General features: G+C 38.7%; 1 protein-coding gene across 6 annotated transcripts in view; it reads right to left on the bottom strand.

The window, feature by feature from the left end:
* The window catches only part of IL1RL1 (interleukin 1 receptor like 1), a 31,849-nt gene extending 10,968 nt beyond the window's left edge, over window positions 1-20,881 (bottom strand). For 3 of the 6 annotated variants that reach the window (XM_009666301.2, XM_068924883.1, XM_068924875.1), the window contains exons 1-11: window positions 20,767-20,881; window positions 16,483-16,578; window positions 15,497-15,567; window positions 13,510-13,711; window positions 13,043-13,211; window positions 12,794-12,956; window positions 10,156-10,224; window positions 8,910-9,042; window positions 8,661-8,818; window positions 1,497-1,640; window positions 566-724 (exon numbers count right to left, since the gene is read on the bottom strand). In XM_009666301.2, the coding sequence (XP_009664596.1) occupies window positions 566-724; window positions 1,497-1,640; window positions 8,661-8,818; window positions 8,910-9,042; window positions 10,156-10,224; window positions 12,794-12,956; window positions 13,043-13,211; window positions 13,510-13,711; window positions 15,497-15,560 (1,261 nt within the window). In that variant the 5' untranslated portion in view covers window positions 15,561-15,567; window positions 16,483-16,578; window positions 20,767-20,881. The remainder of the gene's footprint in view (window positions 1-565; window positions 725-1,496; window positions 1,641-8,660; window positions 8,819-8,909; window positions 9,043-10,155; window positions 10,225-12,793; window positions 12,957-13,042; window positions 13,212-13,509; window positions 13,712-15,496; window positions 15,568-16,482; window positions 16,579-20,766) is intronic. The other 3 variants (XM_009666302.2, XM_068924867.1, XM_068924871.1) reach the window with 3 other exon arrangements.
* Between the last annotated feature and the right edge of the window lie 2,718 nt (window positions 20,882-23,599).

The raw sequence follows: 23,599 nt of genomic DNA, 5'->3' as shown, positions 1-23,599 counted from the left end.
AGCAAAAAGGAATGAAGAATACAAACTGCCTCTTTGATTAATACTGGGAATTGTATCAAGTGAAAGTAGCTCATTTCAGTGAACAAAAGTTGAACTTCCTGTAACTTGAACACCCTTGTCACGGGTTAAAAAACCCTGAGTGGTAACAGCAAGATTAATTCTTCAACTTAGTCTGTGTTTTTCTCTCTTCAGTTTCTTGTGGACCTGCTCATGCATGGTTTGGTTGTGGCTTTGTGGCTTTGCCTGAATAATGGCTATGCAGTTCACTACCAAAAGAGCAGGTGTATGTCTAAAAGAGCCACGGTTCAGGTCACATTTTCTGCATGACCCAAGGAGATGGTAAACAATTTGTGCTACTAACCTACAGCTTACTTTCTTAGAACACCAACAAGCACAAAGTGCCATTTTACTACCTTGCTTGAAAGAGCAACACACATACCTGCTGATGAGATGAGTAGCCTACTTAGGAATGTAGAGGGACCTCCTATACTCCCAAAAGGGACTAGAATCACAATTCACTCCAACTTCACAAGCCATTCAGTGCCTAATATAGCCTGAAACTTACCTTCTCCAGGACATATATCTCTTCCATAAATGCACAATTTATATCCATATTTATTTTCTAGAACATCTGGCAGAATTTGGTAAACAAAATTTTCCACAAAATTAGCTTCACTGGTGCGGCTTTTGGGGTAGATAATATATGCATCGTATATCTTCCCATCTGCAAGGTAGAATAGAAAGAAAGTTCATGGCATTAACATGGAGCAAAGCTGTCTATTACAAGAGCTAAAAAAGAAATTTTAAAAAATAGTCTTTGAGATAGATCTAATCTGAATAATATACATCACTGGATATATGTTTGGAAAATAGAGACTCTGCACATTTGGTGTTTAACAAGTTGTTATGTCTTGTACATCTGTAAATTCAAGGAAAACAACTTTCATATTATGAAGGCTGTATCCCAAAGTATGTGGAGTAAGAATTCAATTGACCAGTGCATATTAGGATGAAACAGAGATGAAGTTCAGCATTTGTTATTTCAGTGATACAATAGACTTTTCTCCATAACATTTAACAGCCTTTGTCTTGTAAGACAAGACACTCCACTTGGATTCTTCCTTCTTGAGGAAATTACTAATTGTTCCCATGAAATATCATATTTCTGGGTAAAAAACCTCTTTACTCAGGAAGTGGTCTTGCAGTCAGAACCAAGTGCTAAGTCAAATATTTTCTTCTGTCTTTTTTGTTCTTCGTTTCTTTCAAATACGTTTTCCTTTATACCATTTGCTCTCTAATCTGAAATGTTTCCTTCCTTCCTATCTGGTAGAGATCGTTGTATCCCTTCCTTAGTCTAAATGATTTCAGAAGGCATGAGAGAGCGAAGAATCAGGCTCTGAGGTCATATGAGTTTAGTAAGAAACTTTCAGATTCAGACATTTTCATATGATATGCCTTTTCCATTTTTTTAATCTTTTTGCATAATTCTTACTCACCATCCTTGGCTGAGTAGGGTTGAAATATGTCCCGATAGAATAGGACAATATCAACTCGGAAAGACTGATAAATTACGACAGAGACTGCTATTATTATTAACAGAACTAGAAATCCTATGATCATGAGGACACTGGGGTGATCCACTGCAAAGAAGAGAAATAAAGAAAGTATTAGCTGTAGAGAAGTTAACCTGCAGGCTGAAGCCTCAGTCTCTTGTATCCTTACTTCTGCTATGGCTTTAAGGACTCACCACAGGGGCTGCAAAACTTTTTCCTTCCAATTTGGTGCAGTCAAAAGAGAGGCCTGTTGCACCTCTGTTTTGCAGAAGCATACTAAACAGTGTGTAATTAATAGCTGCTTGCTTTGAATAAAGGCAGAAATATACTAAACTACCACAGCTGGCAACAATGTATAAGTATTTTGTAACATTGTGACATTGTTAATAACATATATATATTTTGTAACACAGCTGAGCATAAGTATAAAAATAGTAAGTAGCCACAAATGGACAAGTAGAAAGTTATGGTGTAGATATACAAACAGGGCACAGAGAAACATGTGCAAATAATAAAATCTGCAAGATAAGAACAAAGTATGCAAAACGCTTAAGCAGTAAACCAGAACAAGTCCTGTTCATAAAAATAAGATAAAATATGTAGGAGACGGCTGAGATTCTCCCCCTCCTTTTCCTTTGAGGAGCATAAAATATCCGTGATGAGGAGTAAGAAAAAAGAAAGAAGTCACCCACTTCAGTTCCAGCTTCCCTCATGGGAAGAGCTCTTGCATCTGATCCTCAGCCTCAGAGACTATCAAGGACTGCAGCCATTAGCTCTGTGCTATTGTAAACTCACAGCTAATTTTGGATAAGATTGTGATTGACACTCTTCTAGGGAATATCTGTGTTCCTATAACAGCCTAAACTTCCTGTCATTCTGTAATTCATGTAATAGAAGTCAATCTACATGACATCTGGTCCTGCTGCAGTAAGAGATGATGGGAGCTAGAAGCAAGATAATTTCTACCTCCCTCCAAGCTAAAATGGTAGAGGGTTCAAAAGCGTAAATCCACAGATTGTTACAGCCAAAAAACTGAAGAAGGTATTTTTGGCCTATGTCCTGGACGTATTGAATTAATCCAGGATTCAGTACTGAAAGCAGTATAAATTCCAGATAGCCAAGTTCGAAATTAAAACATCAAAGAATGGTTATACAAGGAGGATGCATTATCCCTTTGGAGGGAAGAGTAATGGCAGTTGCCTTGTAATAGAAATCTGTTCCAAAGCAAGTAAAACATACACAATTTCATTCCCCTTAGTTTTAACATGTAGACTCAGCAGTTCCATGTACATTTGCTCTTTGATGGCTAAACCAGGGTAAGAGATTTCCATTTGCAATCCCTCTTCTTCACCTACTTATTCCAGACCAGCATGACAATTCATCACTCTCTATTTGTACTAATATAATTGCTTTGGGACTTCTTTGTGATTCAGCTCCCTGAAATCATTTAGATTAAAAAATATACCTCCAAAAGAGTTGGAATGGGTGATGGACTTTTATCCCCAAAGAAATGCATGTGGGAATGTCTAGATTGTGCATTACGTTTGTACAAAAGGGCCTACCTATATTTTTATTTTACTACAATGTAGCGAACTTAATAATTTCTAGATGCAATCCCCTGGTTTGGAATATCACTGGAAGCATGCATCTCTCCAGTGTTGCACTGAAATTGGAGGCCTGATGTAATCTCAGAACTGTTTTAGCTGAGGAAAGAAGTATTCCTTTGAGTTTTCCTTCACAACATCCCAGCCCTTGGAGGGTGATTACATGTAGTGGTAGCCACTCCACTCAGCCAAGCTTCATACATTCAAAGTAGGGATCAGACCTCCAGGGCTTTGCCTACCTCTCCCTGCAAAATACACACAAAACATGCGGGTGCAGCAATAGCAGTAAACATTCCTGCAATAAGATTATTAATGTGGGTAAGAAAATAACCAGTTGCTTTTATAGGGAAGTTTAGCTATCTAGTAGCAGCAACTATGTCATGTTGTACCTAGGAAGGAATGTTGCCCTTGCAGACTTCTTCAAATTAATGATTTGATCCATTTTCCCCATTAATATACAGACACACAATATCAGAAAAATACCTGGTGAGGATAATCCGAGGAACAGAGATTGCCACTATTTCCTACTATTATTTCATTTGTTGACAGTGTGCTAGCACAAACAGTTCCAACCCACTGTCTAAATATCTAGAAAATGACTAGAAAAATAAACAGGTTCCAACAGCAACTTCTGTAATTATGAACCTTAAAGGAGCTATTTGCATTTAATTTTCCACTGATCAGACCAAGGCTGAAAAAAGTCATAAATTTCCTGTGCTTACAAAATTTGTAAAGCCTCAGACAAGAACCCCCATAGGATTCTTCCTGGAAGAGCAGGTTCAGTTCTCAGTACGACTGAGTCAGCCTCTCATTTCTCTGGAATAAATCATCTATACTTCAGTAAAAGGAGGGCAGCAGCCAGAAGCCTCTTTTGCAGGCCTTGAACAAGCTATTCAGATCCTGACGTTCCATTTGACTTCACTGCATCATTTAGCACCAGAGAGTTCATAAATAGATTGTCTTTTAAAATGACTTATTTGTATTCAAAAGCAATATGAATACTTAATTGTATGCTCACACACACACACACACAAAAATAATAATTGAGAGACCAGAGAAAATAAGTCAGAAAATAACATTTGAAGGCATCTCCTGACAGATGCTGAAGAACTTTTTTTATAACTTCATTGGCTTTGCAGTTGAATACACATCCAGATAGCAAAGGCAGAGAGCTGGGTCTCGGAATTCCTGTCTGCATCTGTCTGCATCTGTCTACCGGAGATGAGCCCAAAGGTCAGGTCCAGTTTTAAACATCTCTGAGGAAGAACAGACCTGATGCTCTGGGCTGAACTCTGTGCAGAATGACTGTAATTTCTGGCATTGTACCTAGCAGGGAGTTCACAACAGGAAGATTTGCATTCCTCTAGCCATTTTACACCTGTTGGTGAATGAGAAGTGAGCAATACTAACCCAGGAAGAAACAAGATGATACTTGCAGCATGTAATGCCAGTGATTTAATCACCTCTGAATGAAGATGCAGCTAGAAAAAAACAGTGGCAGCTTATATTTTAATTAAAAGGGAAGCATTCTGGAGATACTCAGACAATCCCTGCATTCCCTAGAGGACAGATTAAAGGGATGTTGAAGCTATGTTCCTATCCATCCCTGACTCAGCTCTGCTGGTGAAAGGAGTTAGCACTTTCAATGTTTTGACAATTACTTGTCATTGCCTCTCTATCAGGAACTAACACCGTCCCAGCTCTGCCAGCAGAGCTACTCCTGTGAGTGTCAATCCATTGCCCTCAAAGTGAGATGAATTTGCTTGAACAGTATAGCTGATCAGTTTTTGTCATCTTGGAGAGATGGTATCTTCCAGCTTGAGAGATACCAAGCAGCTGTGGAGGGCAACTGGGAATAGTCTGGCAGGCAGAATGTCTGCCTCTTGCCAGGTATCTGGCAGGACTAGCTACATCTTAGCCATGGAAGAAGGACGAAAAGGGAATTAAAAGTTGTCATAAATTCCTCAGATTTGCAGTGAAGAGAAACCAGAACAAGAAGTTATGCATATGATCTCAGAGCATGTCTTGTGGTAGAGAGGGAATGTGGAATATGAGATGATCACTATTTCTGGAATTAGAAAGGGAGACTTAGGATTGAAAGATCTGGCAGGAAACGAGGCAGCCCATATTTTCTGTAAAGAGGGATTGAGAGACATTAGGAATGTTTTTAAGAACAGGTGTTGGTGAAGGAATCAGAAGATACTAGAGAGCCTCAGGAAAAACAGAGAGAGAAAAGATGGGAAATTGTGTTGAAGAATGGTTCCATATTGCCTGGGGATGATCAAAGACTGTACAGGAGATGGATGAGAAAAGACAGAGAAAGAACTTCCTCAGCCTGAGAAGCAGCAGCCTGTGAATGTAGCAGCAGCAGTTGAAAGAGGCGGACATTGGCACTTCCTCGTGGGATGGATAGATGAAAGCAAGAACATAGTTATAGAAATCGTCAAAGTTCATACCCAAATCCTCATTAAAATTCTGCTATTAAAACAGAGAAAGAATTTGTCTGATTTCCCTGTGTCTGAAAGATAAAGTATTATTCCTCGTCTGGATAATGCCAAATCACACCAAATGGAGCTGACCGCATCGCATTACTTCTGGTAACCGATGTACTTGGCTCGTGTTGATCACTTCTAAAGAGCTAATTAGTTTCTCTAAGCAGGCATTGAGTTGTAGCATTTGCCTCATATCCAAAAAGACAAGTGGAAAAAAAAATCCTTGAGACAGATAATACGTTCACCTTCCTGAACTCTTCCTCACCTACACAAGTGAATATGTGCATATTTACATAGCATATATCCTAAATGGAAAAATACACTTTTTTCCTGTGAAAAGTTAAGCAAGCCTTGCCAATCACAACCTTTCCTGGCAGTATTAAGGGAGTATATTTGTTTGCCATGGAGATAAAACAAACAGCTGTCACCACCCTTGCCTGTGAAACAAACCTCTCATTTTTTCTTCACTGTTCTCTTTAGCAGTTTTTAATTCTTATGCGGATTACTATGTTATCAATGCAAATTATTATTTAATTATAATGATACTGCTAACTGAACTAGTGGCTGAAGTATTTAATTAGGATTCACAAGATTAGAATTAATTCCTGGTTCCCATGGCAACTTTCTATGCGATGGGCCAAATCACTCATTCAGCAAGTTTTTGGAGAGAGAGATTATTTATTTATTATTTATTACTGTAAGACTGAAGAGGTTCTAACACGGAGGAGCTCTGATGCGAACACCTACAACATCTTCACTTCCTCCCTTAACCTGCCATCTGTGCTACTGCACATAATTTAACTAGGTCATGAAATGCCCCCCAAACTGCCTTACTTCAGTAGAAGGTGGCAGAACACCTATTGATCTCTTACTGCCTATCAGAAATTTGTGCTACAAATAATCATAATGTAAGCCTTACTGAATGCCTCGAGAAAAATCCAGAATATACAGCAAGACTGTGTGTAAAAGTCCATTAACATTATAGTAAGTGGGTGACAAAAGACAGGCTGCAGAAAAGACAAAGGAATAACCATGGATTTTTTAAAATCTGCTTTTTCATTATAAAAAAAAAGAACAGTACACATTTTTATTGCATATTTACAGGACATGAGACACAAAGAAATCCCTGCAGCATTTTTATTATACTTAGAGGCAAGCCATCACTGTTTTAGCATAAATATTGCTGAGCTGTGGGAGGAACGAGTGAAGAAAACTAAAGCAGAGCATAACCATTTCTGGATGTAGCATCGCTTACACCAGCAGTGGTGAGCAGCAGAAGCGGGCATCTTGACAATAGCAGCAACAAGGAGAAGGGGATAGACATCCACATAAAACAGGCAGCAGCAAAGTAGGTCACAGTCAAGAGCTTTCATGAACATTTACTGAAGACCTATGGACAAAAACAAAGTAAGATATGTGTACAGAAGGAATCAGACTTAATGAATCACTTAATCAATACAGAATATCAAATTATTTTTTCCTTCATTCATCCATCATTCCTCCATCTAGTTTGTATGAGGGGTCAGTAAAGGACTTGTATTGGCTGAACTAGAGCAGGAAGTGTTAATTCAGTACTACACTCCAGTTTCCTTCCCTTTCATTGCAAGTACACTTCCACACTCAAGTACTTCAGCTCAGAGCTGATGTGTGCTGCTGCCCTCCCGAGCTCTGCTACGCTCTCGCTCACTTAGTAATATTCAAATAAAACATCTCCTATTACTTTCTTCTGGTGGGATTCTATGCTATCTGCTGAATGATGACCTATCCTCTGTTATAATTCACCTACATTGCTTCCTCTCTAGGCTACAGCAAGGAAATATGTCTAGGTTTGAAGCCATAATCCTGTAGGAAGTCATAAGTAGTCAAGAATACTGCATGACATGTTGCTGTGTGGACTGCTGTGATCACAGTAAACCTGTTCCTACTGTTTGAACCATTCTCTCATAGAGAACTAAATCTAGTTAAAGGCCTCTTGATTTCTTCTCAAGGTCCTTGGTGACTCAGAATATCTGAAAGAGTAAGAAAGGAAGCCACTGACCACAGCTTCTTGTTCTGCCTCCACAGGCACAGAAACATTTATAGCGTAAGAGTCAAACTCAGTGGTGCTGGAGACAGTGTCTTCTCAAAGGTCTGACTGCCACCATGTAACAAATTCCCATAGGAACTAAAGATCATCTTAGACCTCATTATTTACTGCCCTTGCCTTTTCTTTTCTGATAGAAATGACTGGAACCATGACTTTAAAAATGAAACCAACAGAAAGCCTTCAGTGTGGCCCTCACAACTCTGTGTGGCACACGATCAACAGAGGGAGAGAGGATGAAGCCAGATGTGTCAGAAGTTAATCTACTTAATGTTCAACTAAAAAACAAGGGCACTACAGTGATGGATGTGGTACAGGAAAGAGGAGGGGAGGGAACAGGAGGGAAGGGAAACAAACTGGCAAACTGGCAGCTGAAACTCCACTTTTAAAATTTGCTTATTTTCTGTCATTGTTCTGCATGACAAACAACAGTTTGATTCTCAAAAGAAGGTGTATCTCTGCTTCTCACAACACATTTTAACAATGCTGACAAAAGGTGAGGTCAGTTCTTTGCCAGGCCATCCACAGAGGCTTCTTTACAACCTGAGTTCTTTTTCTATAGTGGACTGCATTAAACTAGTGTGCTTTGAATTCAGGTGCAAGGCATGCCTTCAAGGCAAGGGAAATTTGCCACTAAGCAGGATCATCCTAGAAACAGGATACTCTTAATGCAGGGCTGGAACACTCTCCTCCTCTTCCTGTTTAATCTCTCACTGGTACCATTTGAGTAATGCCCCCTCCCTGGCAGAGGCAACCCTCAAGACATTTTGTAGCCTAATGAAGCCATGGAAATTTTACCCCTGACTTCAATACGTAGCAGACTCTTTTTTTCTTTTGTTAATGGAAATAATAGTGATATCAGCAATATATTTTTGACTTTTCAAACAGAATGTAAAGACTGTAAGAATATAAAATGAAAAAATCCTACCCTTACATTGTGCTTTCAGTTGTAATGTCACCGTGGCCTTTGTGTTTTCCATTTCATTCACTGCTACACATGTGAAATTTGCCTGAAGATCCTCCTTTTTTATTTCGGTAATATGTAAAGTGGTCTCTCTATAATATTCTTGATCATGTCCTTCAAAACTAATAGAGAGAAAGAGCTGTTACTGTTGGCTGTTAATAGCTAGGCACAATTTGCACAAAAGAAAGATTATTCCATGTTTTATGCACTTACAAAACAGTTTCTTCATGAAATCTTGAAAAATCGAAGTATTTTACTGGAATGCTATTCACATCCCATGTGACAACAGCTATAGGCTGTTTCTTAATCCCCAGGCGGGCCTGACATTTCAGAGACAAAGCAGCACCTAATCAAGATATAGGGACTTGTAAATATTCCATGAAGACGATAAGTATAACTTTATTTCCCTCATAACATCTTTTTCTACAAATCTTCACACTACCTTCCAGTTTTGCCTTAATGATTTTGACTTTTTTTCTGAACTACAGTTGGAAAAGAGTGCATAGAAGATACTCAAGAAGAAATAGTAAAGGAAGGTTTAAACAAATAATCCAGTGCAGCAAAAAGGATTACAAAAGGATTTATGTTAGTATTAGGTTAGGAAGGCAATGCAGACTTCACTGGATGGTGTTTAACCTACTTAAGCAATTACTGAGGAACAAGAAAAGTAAATGGTGGTTTGCACACAAACTTACACGGAATGACATCATTTAATTTCAGTACATGTTATTTCAGATAAGCTTGTGTGCAGACTAATGCCTCAAGTTACGTGGGATGAATCTGAATCACTGAGAACATTTATACTCCTAAAGAAAAGGGAGCCAGAGCGCAAGCTTTGCATCACTGGCTGTCCACACTGCTATTTGTTAGTTCACTCCCTGGCCCTGTCTTGCACCGCTCCCACTGTCTTCCAACCAGATAGATCTGCTCTACAGGAAATAACCCAAGCCAATATAAACATGAGCCAGCTGATGCTCCTTGGCCTCAGAACCTGCAACCACCCGTTGCTCTCTTCTAGTCATCAGTAGAGAATACTGTGGAGCCACTGTGTCCAAATCAGAATGACAAGTAGGAAGTTCCTAAAATAGTTCAAACTTCTCTGTAAAGGGTACCATCAGATAGTTTCAGAGGATTCAGTTAAAGCCCTCTTCGAAGAGCACGGAAGCTGTTGCCTCTTCAGCTGAGATGTGATAATTGACTGTGCATATAATCCTAGCCTATCACAGTGAAAGTAAAATAGGTTGTCTAAATCCCCTTAAATTGCCACTTAATGCTAAATAGCCCATCAAATATAGCTAAATCCACATCACTGCGCCAGGGGTGAATTAAAACAGGTAAAAATTATAGTGCAAAAATGTACTGATCAATTTCATTATTAAATCTTCTTGAAAATCCCCAATTTCACTAGGCCATCAAGAAATTTTGTTTTAAGAAGAAGTGATTTAAAGTCTGTACTTACCAAGATCCACTTCTATTACATCCTTATGTTTTGGAAATAAAATTTGAGGAGGCAGTGGTGAATATTTTACTTTAGAAATCAAAGAGAGAAAGAATGCACATATTAGAAGGGTGTAAAAATGTGTTTTATAAGACAATGAATATAATCTGTACTGCTACAACTTCAGCATCTCAAAGTAAAATTGCAAACTAACACTACAACAGTGTTTCAGATGTCTGCTGGGATTATCTGATTTCACCCCTGTAACAAAAACTTTTCTGTTTGAATTTACATGTTAATAGTTTAAATATTTTCTCCCCACTTACTTAGTTTTTACATTTGTTCATAAAAAGAAAGGAAAGGAAAGGTTTTATTTTCCCAAGTGTTGTTGCACCTGCTGAATGGAAAAAAGCAAATACAGCTATAGGTTTCTTGGTTTTCTCAGTTGCTTATGTTGCTCTTGAATAGAGCATACTTTTGTTTTTAAAAAGAGATGAAGTAATTCCTTTAGACATTTGAAAAATTGCTCATATCAATGGTATAAAATGTATGCGGTACATGAAATCGCAACCCACTAGCCTACAGCCGCCTGTGTTCACCTCTGTTTCCTTCCCTCTGTAGCCTGACATCTGAGCATGTCCAGATCCTGGGCCTCTGTGCACTGTTTGCGCACATTAGATACAAAACTGCTTCCCATTACATCAGTCTGCAATGACATTGAACATCCCTCACCATAAATCTCTATGGTTTATGGGAACACTACTTTACTTTCCCTCTCCAACAGTAATTGATATGAACAAGTCAAACTACATCCAGCCACTTGACTTAGGCATTCAGCTCTTCGGGATTTTTTTCCCTGTTGCATTTTTCTTCTCTTCTTGCCCTTTATACTACCCTGTATTTCCCAGTCCAACCACTTTTCTTGCTCTCTTTTCCCTCATTAAGCTTTTATTTCTCAAGGCACCTCTGTGAATCCCATACCACCATAGTTCTCCAAAAAATCTGCAGGAACCTATTTAACTCCCTGGTTGCCAGGATGTCAAAAGAGCAATTCTCTTCCTCATCCTAACTGTTTTTAATTGTCATTAGCTGGATGTGGGAAAAAGAGATGTCCGGAGAAAGACAGTAATGTCATAACTATATAGCAATGCTAATTTCTTAAGAGATTGAAGGTCCTCTGGGTCTGTGTGGATCTGCAAGGCAACAGGGGCTTACTTCATTTACTTTATTATCAACACCACATAATAGCTTCACTCAGCCAGCACACTAATTGTAAGGGCTAATAATAACTCGAGGAAGCTGGTGTTAAGTATTTCGAATTTCATAAAAACTCTGAGGCGAACTTGAGAGACTCAACTCATATTTCACAAGTTATGTTGCAAACTCTTCTTTCCACACTGATTTCAAAAAGGTTAAATTAGCTTTGAAATGATGGAATCGGCCTGGGTGTGACAAAGGCTTCAGTGATTTTGGGCAGCTTTGTGACAGATAAAAAGCATCAGTTTTCAATATAACTCAGACAGGACACTATCCTTGACTGGTTAGAAAAGTTCTGATGAAAGCACATTCAGACAAAGCTGAAGTGTTAGGCAGAGAGGTATCATGTAGACCAACAGCTTATTACAGGGCAGAGGGGAGAGGAGGCACTACAGCTCCTAACCTAGTGTAGTAGTCTTCAGTACAAATTTCTCCAGTCTAGCTCAGAATAAGCAGATTTAAAAGCTGTACTAAGACCAGGGCACAGCAGCAAAAGTGGAAGCAAGGCTCCTATCTCCTAAATCAGTATTCTGCCCACAAAGTTGTATGCCTTCCAACAGAAAAAAAGCTCTGATATCAATCTGCAAATGAACATTATCTATTTCTACAACAAAAGAAAAAACAAAAAACTTCTAGCTCCTTTTGCATTGATCTGATTGCAGAACAGCAGACACATTTTGAAGCCTTGCAAGTTGATACGATCTGGAATGACTGACTGCTGGCACGCTCTTCCCCTGACTGCTGTCCAAATACTAGGCCTACCTGAGGAGACTTCGTCCTAGAGGAGACCCCAAAGTCCACACATCTCAGCCATGTCGGCCATATTCAAAATAACAAAGGCAGAGTAATCACTGAACTCCATTCAATTTCTGCCTATGTGTATACCCCAGTTTGGTCCCACACAGAAGATGTCTCATTCAGGACAAATGCAAAAGCATTTGTTAGCCCTTCTGTCAAATAAATGATAGATAATCCAGATGCACTAGAAGGTATCAAGTTGTAGGCCATTAACACATCAGTGATCCAATGAATCAGATCACCAAGTGATCCTCATTAGCTACATATCTTTCCTCCCCCAACAAATAGAAAGCAGAGCTTTGTGGCATCCCACCAAAGAGACCCTTCACTCCAGAAATGAGCACTATCAGACAGCCAATGCAACCACACTATGTAACCAGTGCCATCAGAGACTGTCATCAAAAAAATGAATGAAGCTACGTAACAATGTAGCCCTATCCTACTGCATTTGGATCCTCACCCATAACATTCACATATAAAAAGCTGATTTAAAGTTTCATCAAGACACAACAAACCAACAGAAGATCTCTGTAAGATTAAAAAAAAAGTTTCCTTTGCTTTAAGGAGACAGGAATCTTAGTAAGCTACAAAATGACCATCTTACCGTTACTTACGAAAATTCTTGTTGCTGATACATTAAACACTTTTCCATTGTGTGTGTAGATAAATTGACAAGTATAAAATCCATCATCCTCTTTTCCTGGATTGTTAATATAAATATATTTATCTCCCTTGAAGTATCTCTCTCCTTGTATAGGTTTGCAGTCCTTGAAAAGATAGCTTTCGTTATTTGGCGGCATATAGCTTCTCATAGTGATCTGCTTTCCAACTGCGCTACCAAGGTTTTATTTACCTTATACCACTGGATGATAGTAGCATTCTTGTAATTGTCAAACGTGGGACAAACAATTTTTCCTCTCCCAGTGTTATTTGGATAACGTATCTGACTTGGGAAACATATTCCTTGCTTGTATGGATGCACCTGCACACTTATATTGAACTCTTTTGTGCCATTATTTGAACTTTAAAAATAGAATAAAGGTGTGTAAATGACAGCATATTTATATGGAATATATTGAATATTTGTAGGAAATGTGAGTCCTGTTTTATAAACACATGGGTGATTACTGTAGTTCAGTTACAGATTGATTTTTAGTTACCTTTTATAAAAACAGCAATTGCAGAATGAAAGTTACATAAATTGATGTACACCATGAAAATGAGCATTGCTTTCATAGACAGAAGAACAAATAGAATCTATTATTAAAAAAAGGATTTTTTTCCAGTCTTACACTTTTCATTTTTCAGTGTTCCACTTACTAATGTATAACACAAGTATAGTTTCCAGAATCTTCTCTAGAAGTTGGCAGAAACCAAAGAAATCTTTTTGAGGAAAATATTCGTGATCCGTCTTCTTCTGCAGGAATTATTTTATTACTGTCTGTGTGATACCAGGTGATTCTCACATACGAACTCCGTGGGGGGCATTTTATAACTAAAGCATCACCTTCCATTGCATCAACTGCAAATGAACAAAAGACAAACGATCTCAGATTAATTAAAACTTAGCCCATTGAAGACAGCAGAGATCGGTATTTCATCCTTTACATTTTGTATCTGCCCAGTAGAAAAGCACAATCCAATCCCAGAAGAAGCTATGCATTCATGCACCACATCCTGTGACCTCCCTGCATAGTTTTGACGCTTTCTAGCACAGGGCCGCACCATACTGCAGCTGACCCACAGAAACTTTAAGCAGGCAATACTGACAGATGGTTTAAGTGCCCAAGTATCTGACTAATGAACTGGCTGCTGAAAATAGATACTCTTAAATGAAATTTAAATTGCATTTTGGAGAAAAGAAGGATGAGAAAATCAGCAAGGTTGGAGACTGGGCAAATTGGTAGAGGAGTTAAAATAAGTCAAGGAGCAAGAAAAGAGAAAAGGTAGCCAAATAAAGAATAATGGGGAAAGTATCTCTATCAAAAATGACACTCTGGAGAAGTATTCCCACTTCCTGGCTATAGATGCGTAGATGCACAAGTCAGGTCTATCAGGTGAACAGTTGGATTCTGCTCTGGATCTCTTTCTAAAGAAGCTGTCTTTCCCTATTGGCATTACATACAGCCTTGCTTCCTAACTCAGGCATCTAAATTAGGCATATCATGTATGAATATTCCCAAGCACGACATTTTCACACCATTGTCTCTCATGGCCCTGCAAATTCAGTGGGACGTGTCAGGGGTACAAACTGAGACACAGGCCCTTCCATCCGAACATGAGGGGTGACTGAGCACTTGAACTTGAGAGGTTGTGGAGTCTCCTTCCCTGGAGATATTCAAAACCCGCCTGGATGCGATCCTCGGCAATGTGCTCTAGATGACCCTGCATGAGCAAGGGGGTTGGACTAGATGATCTCCAGAGGTCCCTTCCAACCTCAACTGTTCTGTGATTCTGTGGGTATCACGAAAGGGGGGCACTGCCCCACCAAGAAAGGAAAACATTGGAAATACAGCATTCTTCAGGAAAATGGTAGAGGAGAAGAGAGAACATAGAGAAAATGAGAGGCCTCATCTAAATTCAATGATATCAGTGAAAATTATCTTGGCAAAACTTTCAACAAAATTTGGCTTCTTAATACTGAAAAACTGAGAATATGGGGTAATATTTAGAGATATATATCTTACAATATTTTTTGGACAAATAAGCAGCCAGGCTGGAGACTAGAACAACCTGAGTGCTACCTAATGCTATGCCACTGGCCAGTAATGATTGCAGGGACAGTCTAGCTGACCTGTCAGGAGGAGCCTATTGTTTTGAATGTTCCTCATGTCCAGTGGAGCACTATTATTACATTGCACTTGCGGGTGAACATCCCACAAAACAGGATATTAGAAAGCATTTTTAATGAGCAATGGGCCTAGTCCCAAGGAAGGTCTCTAGTTCAGCAAAGAACATATTCATGTGCCCTGTTCAGGGAGACCTAAACATGCTTTTGGAAACTTTGCCCAACTGTTGCCTAGAATACCAGCCGTTCTCAGATCCTTTCAAAGAGAGTCTTTCTTTCAGCTTTTAGAGATGCCAAGGAGCAGAAGAGGAACCTATACTTAATGTCACAGAAATGGACAGTCCTTCGTGCATTTTAGTATATGGAGAAAATGGTACGTAAAGCTAATTTTAAGCTGTAATTTGTGGCTTGAGATAAACTCACTAATTTTACGTTTAATAAAATGCTAATTTGTTAACAGTCTACACATTTCTGCAAAATGAACATAATCACAAAATATATTTTTATAACGTGACTTACATGATTCTGATGTCATGGAAACCAAGAAGAAAGCAGATAGGAAGATCAAGCATACATACCCCATTCTATTTCTAAATCAAAAAGAAAAGGATTGATATCTCAGAATACACTTTGACTTCATCATTTATGCTACTGGTCTGTTACTGATGTGCATCTACTAACAGATAACAATGTCATGCAATGATAAACTGAGTCATATGAGGAGCTCTGTACAGAATGTGTGTGTGCGTGTGCGTGTGTGTGTGTGTGTGCGTGTGCGTGTGTGTATGAGTGTGTATGAGTGTGAACATGTTTACATGCAGCTTTGAGACTATGCTCTTTGTTCTGTTATCTATTGCATCAATGCAATATCTGATGTTCCTTTGGAATTACTGTTATGAGTTAATTTAATGGCGGGTAAAGATTACTCTGCCAGGCTGGGCCTCAGATAGAAGCTGAATGCACTTTGGCTTTCTCTTCATAGTGAAGTGTAAAAAACATATACCTTGATTTAAAAAAGAATTGATCATGTATTTGAAAGTATATACACCAGCTTTGAATCAAGCCTACATCCAATCATCTGCTTAGGTGCACAACAACAGTTTCTTTCCTTCCTATTGAAGTGAAGGTATCTTCAGTGATAGCTTCTCATAGGTAAGTGGTTAGCAGTAAGAACAGAAACAGATGAGTGCCACCAGCAATACTAACCTGAAGGAGAAGCGAAGAAATGGACTGGAAAAGTAGGTAAAGGAATATGTATTGCACTCTTTTAACAGCAGTAGGGCTGACATTGTGCCTCATTGATGTGTTTTATTTGTGTCTAATTGACATGTACCAGCTGTAATTCAAACTTGGCCATGTGGCTTAGGCATTCCCCAGGAAACCCCTTTATTAAAGAGACCGGCTATATGTTTGTGGACATTAGCTTTGGCCCAACCTATGAATATCTCAGGAGACAGCAGACACATAATCCAACTATATTCAGCAATTTTAAGCATTGTACTTACCATTAACAAAGCTTTCGCCTGAACACGCTCCTTAACTGCAGATTACAGAGCGATGGGTTCTATCATCATATATACGGAAGAAGTGGTCCCAGGGTGCTATAGATGGTAGATAAGTTTTCAAGAGAGAACAAGTTGGAAATGAATTATAATACTTTATCTTTCAGGCAGCAAACACAGGAACAATAGTGAAAAATAAACAAAGAAATTACAGGCAGAGTAAGTGCTGTCGTCACGCTTACTGCAAGGAATTTTTATTTCAGTGCCAAACATTTCCAGACTAAATAAACATTGATGGGCCTTATCAAAATCTATGTTTATGCCAAGTCTGAAATTTAGAATAAACTTTAAGTGTATATGATACTTTGCAAGGACAGCCACAAATCGCAGAAAATAGGAAGTTTAGACCAAAAATGGCATCTCAGCATTAATGGCATGGCAAGGCTGGTGCCATGCCTATAGCAGGAAATAAGTGACCAGCTAAGAGCTGCTAGAATCAATTTGGAAGGAATGAATTGTTTGGTCCAGAAGGCAGTTCAGGAGTGATCTGGGACACTGTAGGCCATCAGGGAACAAGGATACAGTGCAAAACAACACACTAACAAAATTCACAGCATCAGCACAGTAAAGCATCTGTATTTGCTCATCCTGTCAAGCAGAAGCTTCTAACGCTCTCTAACATCATCTAACATTAGCTATCATTTCTAACACTATCAGAGAGCAAACTAGATTGGCAGGTAGGAATGGGAAGCTGAGTTTCACACGACCAGTTTATTAGAGGCCTGAATCTAATTCAGGACTTGAGCAGATTTATATCTGCCGACAACTCTATTGACTTCATTCATCAGCCGAGATCTGCTTTGATAGCAGTTGGAAAATGATATAGGGACACATGGCTCCATATTCTCCTGAGAAACAGTTCACTGTTCAGCTGATATGAGCAACATTTGATAAATACATTTGTAGTGATCTTATGAGTAACCAACCATGATAAAAGTTTTTCTGCCATGCTGAATTGTGCGCCTTATATCCACAATATATGAGATACCTACATATTCCATTTCTTTCTCTGGATAAAACTGAAACACTGGCATCTAGCTCTATTCTTCCTGAGATCAGATTTTCCTTGACTTGGTTTCACTGCACCTTATTATGATACACATTTGCTCTAAAACAACCCTTCATACCCTGTATTAATTTCTAATCAAGTTACTCTTTTGCTACCTATTATCATATGTATCCTCATTAGTTCAAATCAGCTTTTGTCAGCATATGTCCCACTTGCTTTTTCTCATAGAAATGACTTTTTGCACTTCCAGCTCATGAGCTTTCCACATCTGCTAGATATTTGAGGGTCATTCCCAACAATTCATTGTCTCTAGTTACAGCTGATTGCTGCAGCTTTGCTGCTTAGCATTGGCTTATGCAGACACAACTTTTTCTTCCTAGAACTGTCTGGCCAGATGACCAGTTTTGCAAGCTGCCTTAACTATTTGGTACCATCATACGTTTGTCATGCCGTGCTTATTCTGGAGTGGGATTGATGATAGGGCTGGGACTACAGCAAGAGTACACATAATTGGGAGCAAGGGTAGGTGAAACCATTCAAATGGTATTTATGTAACTTTCTGGAGTGCTTTTCCATCAGGTATTGAATGTATATATTATGCAAAAAATATATATGTATATGCATATGCAAACACGCTATGCAAGACATAAGCCGCAGCAGAGCTAGTTCATACAATTGAGATTAGATGCATCTATATCAGCTCAATCTCCACAATGAATAGTCTGCAAATAGACCCTAAAAGTCAGCTAAATGAAGAACTCTGAGCTGAAGAGTAACTAGAATCTAATAGCATTGAATTATTTGAATATTAGTAAATAAATAGGCATGAATAAGATTCAGAATATCTCTTCTCTTCTACTGTGAATTTTTTCCTCCAAGTTTTTGGTTCTGTTCTGTGAACATATTTGTCCCAAAGGAGGTATGCCAGCAGCTGTATCTATTTAACTGTTCCACTACTTTTTAGAGCTGTTCTGTTAAGCAAGAAGATACTTAAGCAAGATGATAAAGAAAAAAGATAGATTGATTTTTAAAGAAAATCAGTTTCAAAGACTAGATCTGGAGACTGCCTAAAGTCATGCTCTTTCTCATTTGATATTTTATTTGTAAGCATCTATTTTGTGTTTGGCCACAACTGACACGACTGTAAGAGATACTGGTGATTCATTCATTACAATTGTTACTCCCAGCCCTAGAAATTTAAGTTTGATCATTAATAAAAAGTTGCAAGGAGCTGTGCTTTCACTGCTTTTTGAAGGCAACTTTGTTCAGGAATGGTTGAGAGCCAAATATTCACTCTCATCGACTCTTCTAGTAGGGGACAGAATGATCCAGAGATAAGAACTTTGTATTTGCCTATTGCATTTGCTAGTTGTTATATTTAGCTTGCTGTTCCTTGAAAAAGTATGTCTTTGAGAGATCTTACGCATACTGGGCTACCAACATACACCAAGGGTGCAAAGGGGAACAAATTAGTTGTGCTGCAAGGATAGATTCTCCCCAGCTAACTTTGATGATCGCTTTAGTAATTTACTCCACATTTTTAAAAGTCACTTTGTACGGGCAGCAGTTTAACTAGAGTTCAGGTTTTATGTATGCACTAAGTGCAATATACGGGGCTATAATTAAAGAAAGAGGAGCATTTCCTGAAAATACTGAGCTTGAGGAATTAAAAGAATAATAATTTGAATCTGTTTCATTTTTCACCTAAGTCAGTGGCAAACCACCAAATTACCTCAAAAAAAGGGAAGCAGAGGTGGCACTTCTAGACAACAAATAGCAAGATAGGGACTAGTGCTTTAGGGTTTTTTGTGGCATTGCTCTACGCAAATCAAAATGAAAGCATCCAAGCATCTGTGATACTTGGATCAAATGAAAAGGATATTATGAAACACAAGGCAAAGGCAGTAAGACTCCTTATGTCCCAGTCAGAAGGAAGAAGTTCCTGTAGCTTGAAATACTGCGATACAAAGGCCATGATTTATGAAAATAGCTATGAGAGGATGTTTCTTTCTCTCTGCTTCTGCAAATTTGTTTAGAACTTACATTTTATTACATTTGTCTGAACATAAAGCTGCATAACAAATGTTTGTGTCTTCGGTATAGTCTAAACTTAGATTCCTAATATTCAGAGGGGAAAAAAAGGAAAAAGACACATTTTCCATAAATTTATTTCCTCATATAATTCACCAGTGTTTTTCGGATGACTGCATTTTATGAGCTTAATTCCAAGCTTCCCTCAGGGACGAAGACTTCAATCGAATGCTGAAAAAAAACACTTGATCCAAATAAAGCGCATTTGGCACAATTTTCTTAACATGCCAATTTACAGCTCCTAATGATCCAATTTCAAACGAAGACAAAAGAACTGGGAACTCCACAGTTATGCTACAGGAGTAATAATCTATAGCACTTGACTCCTTGCTTGCCCAAAGGCAACTATGGTAATAACATATTTGTGACTTTTTCCGAAATTGTATTTGACAACAAATTGCTTATAGTACTGTTTACATACGTGAATAACCGTAACGAAAGTACCATACCCTGCATTCTAAAAAAAGATGAAAATGTTAGCCATTTCTAGTTTTAAAAGCTTAACAGACTCTACAGTGTAAAAAATGCCATAAAATACCAAGAGTGTGAGATATGTTTACTAAGATACAAGTCACTCATTCACCTTCTGAGTGTTATTTTCACTCTTTTAGCAAACCAAAATACCTGCTCTGACTGGAAATGCTATTAAAACAGCAAGAGCAGCATTGAACTTATTCTAGACCTAGCAATCACAATAGTTAACGTACACCAGGCACAGTTGTAAGTAAGTGTGCAATTTAGGAATTCCAGTACTAAAATATGGCAAGGTGAGAATTGCTATATGCATTATTCTTACAAGATTTTAGAAACAGGAAAGTGCATTAATGTATTAAATTCTGAAGAATCTTTTACACGGTAAATATTTTCCATGTCTTTCAATCATTAGTAAAAATATGTCAGAAAGCAGAGGATAAATCCATTTCTAAGTATACTTCATTATAAGGGAAGTCTTTATATTGGTCCCAAATTAATTGTCTACCACATAAATGTATCCTCTTTATTAATCTAATAATTTGTCTTGAGATAGAGAAGCACCTAAGTGAATTGAAATAAAGTTTCTTATAAAATACTCTTTCCAGTAGCATAAGTTATTATAGGTTAAATGATAATGTAAAAATTCAACCTACCATCTGGAAAATGCAGAAAGCAGACAATTGGTTTCGTCTGTGTGACTAGCTGGGTCCTTTGCACTGATTTCTGTACTGCAGCATGTACCAGAGATTATGGGGACCTCTTTTTCACTGACTATTTATCTGTAGGAGCAAGATATGCAACTTCATTTTAAGACACCTCCCACTGAACAGAACTTATCTGCTAGTAAGCATGCAAATTACTTTAGCAATCTTGGGTACCTATCAGAGATGACATCTCGTAGTTCAAATGAATCATATCTTTTCTACCAGCAGAACACATTTGCCATTAATCACAAATCATGCAATTTTAACACGATTATATTGCAATAAGTTTCCTGGCTATTATTGGCTTTCTCACGTGCCCTGAGAGAACAAAGAAGGAACACTCAGACAGCAGAGGGTGTTTTATAATCGATTTTGTTTGAAAACAAGTGACATCTTTGACAGGAACTTGAGCTCGCAATGAGAAGTGGAAATACACGACAGCTGCATGAAAAGGTCTAGTCAGGCAGCAACTCCTGGAAAATATCTATAAATATCACTGCAACAACAGGAACAGTTTTCAGTGAGGGCAACTGCTTTGCTGAAGTTAAATTGATAAAAGAAGGCAGCTGAGAAACCAGTTTTCTGAACGCGAAGCTAAATAAAGGGAGGGAAAGGAGGCTGAAGGGCAGAGCAGTTTCACAAGAAACCCAGGAGCAAATGTGGAAGAACAAGTGGGAGTGGGAAAAATTGCCACAGCTACGGAAAAGGCCAAGTGTACTGTGCTCACATGAGCAAGTACTTGCGAGACAAGGATTGGCTGCCGTACCACTGAACATCAGAAAGACAGTTTTAGGGAGCACCGTGCATGACAGCTGAGCAGCCTTGTAAGCGCTACTACTAAACACGGGCACATCAGACCAAAGGTCCCAAACTGTCCCTTTCTTGTACAGTAGCAAATCTAAAGGGCAATGTCAGTACCAAATCAGGTAAAATGCAGGGAACAAATCATCTTTGAGCATCTTTGCAGAATAACCCCAATGAGTTTCTGAAAATCCATGTTCCACTTTTTCTTTATCTAAGCAATAAGAATTCACTCCATCATCATTCAAAAACTTTATTTTTTTTCCCAGCAGAATTAATAAAGCTATTTATCACTTCCAGTGTGCCTGGGGATCTGCTGTGAACTGCAGCCGTTAACATTGTCAGCATTCATCAACTTCATATCAATATGCACAAATGTAGCAATTCTGCATACAGTTAAAACTATACACAAAAATCTTACCAATGTCACATCCATGCATTTCCCAACTCTTGGTATGGCACTTCCTTTGAAGTGCCTAGAAGTCGCAATTGCCAAACGACACAGAAAATGCGAAAGAGCTAAAAAAAAAAAAAAAAAAAGAAAAAACCTGCAACAATGAAATCCCACCATAGTTTGGTCAGCCATCCAGGGTCATCTCAGATTACCAGCTTGAAAACCCACAAATCACTCCCTGCCCAGGTTCATGCGGTTTTCATCAGCATAAAGGCCTTATCTCCTCACACAATTTCCTAGAGACTCAAGCAGAAAGTCTGGACTAAACCATCTTCATTCAGTGGTAGATTCAGCTTCCTTCAGTCACAACATGCCAGGTTACTCTAGGGAAAAGCTGAATACATCCACATCAAGCTATCTTCCAATGGCTGGATATAGAATGAAATCTTTCACCACAAAATTCTTTCAAAAAGTTAGGCCAGAAATGCTCTCTGTGGTACTCCAGACCTCAGGAGAGCCCTCCTGAGTCTGTTCCCCATGCCCATGTTGTTCCCAGCTTATGACACCAGCAGCAAACTAAGCTCCTGGCTAGGATATATAATTGTCAGCTTATCCTGAGCAAAAGCCATCCTGTAGCCTTCACGAAAAACTACAATCTGGGTTGAATGTTTTGTTAATTATTGTCTAGCTTCTACATATTTCCTATTTGAAAAGTATACGGAAAAATGTGTTTACAGAGAAATGGCAAGAAACTTCTCTGAGAAGTCAGATGCATCATACTTTCTTGCCTATTGGTAGTCTGTATATAGAGCACTACAACAAGCAAAAGAATCATCTCTTCTGCAAGCAAACAGGTCAAGAAGTAATGGCCTTAATCAGAAGTAGGAAAGATTTAGGCTAGACAGCAGGAAAAAACTTTTAACAGAAAAGATAGTGGAGCACTGGAATAACTTGCTAGGAATCTAGTGGAGCTGCCATGGTTGGAAGGTCTTAAAAAATATTTAGCCAAGGTATCAAGATGCTGTAGGTGGCTCCAGAACCCTGCCAGCACTGGGATTCAATGGCCCAGAGATTCAGCAGTCTTTGATCCAATGGCTAGTTTTGGGGCAGCACAGTTCTATGAACTTGGTCCAGTTGTGCTGACAAAATTGTTCCTGAGCTGTGAGAAGTATGTAAGCTAAAAGCATGCTAGACAAGAAAAGTGAAAACACAGGCAGATTGAAGTTATTGAGAAAGTAATAGTCAGGAGCCCAAGCATTCAAGAGAAAAAATGCTGCCATGGAGATAAAATACTGGGATAAAAGACAAAAATCGGAAGACCTCACCTCAGCAATACCAAGGTTCGGCTCTCTCCAAGAAGCAGTGAAAACCAACCTATCCCCACCAGACTGACAACTGTCTGGCCAATAGAGACCTGTCAGATGCCTCCTCAGGGTGGTAACCTTGTGAATGCTTAGCCTAGCAGCATGTTAGTTGTGGTTATCTAATACCTCTGTTAGCCAGCAAATAATTTCTGGGTACTTTCAGGCTTGTGTATGTCCTGCTTGCAGACAGTAGAAGACACGCACAGTAGAAGACGCCCGGACA

Source organism: Struthio camelus, chromosome 1 (genome assembly GCF_040807025.1).
Source record: "Struthio camelus isolate bStrCam1 chromosome 1, bStrCam1.hap1, whole genome shotgun sequence".
NCBI lineage: Eukaryota > Metazoa > Chordata > Aves > Struthioniformes > Struthionidae > Struthio > Struthio camelus.
Note: the sequence above shows the minus strand (reverse complement) of the source record. Positions and strands in the feature narration are given on the sequence as shown.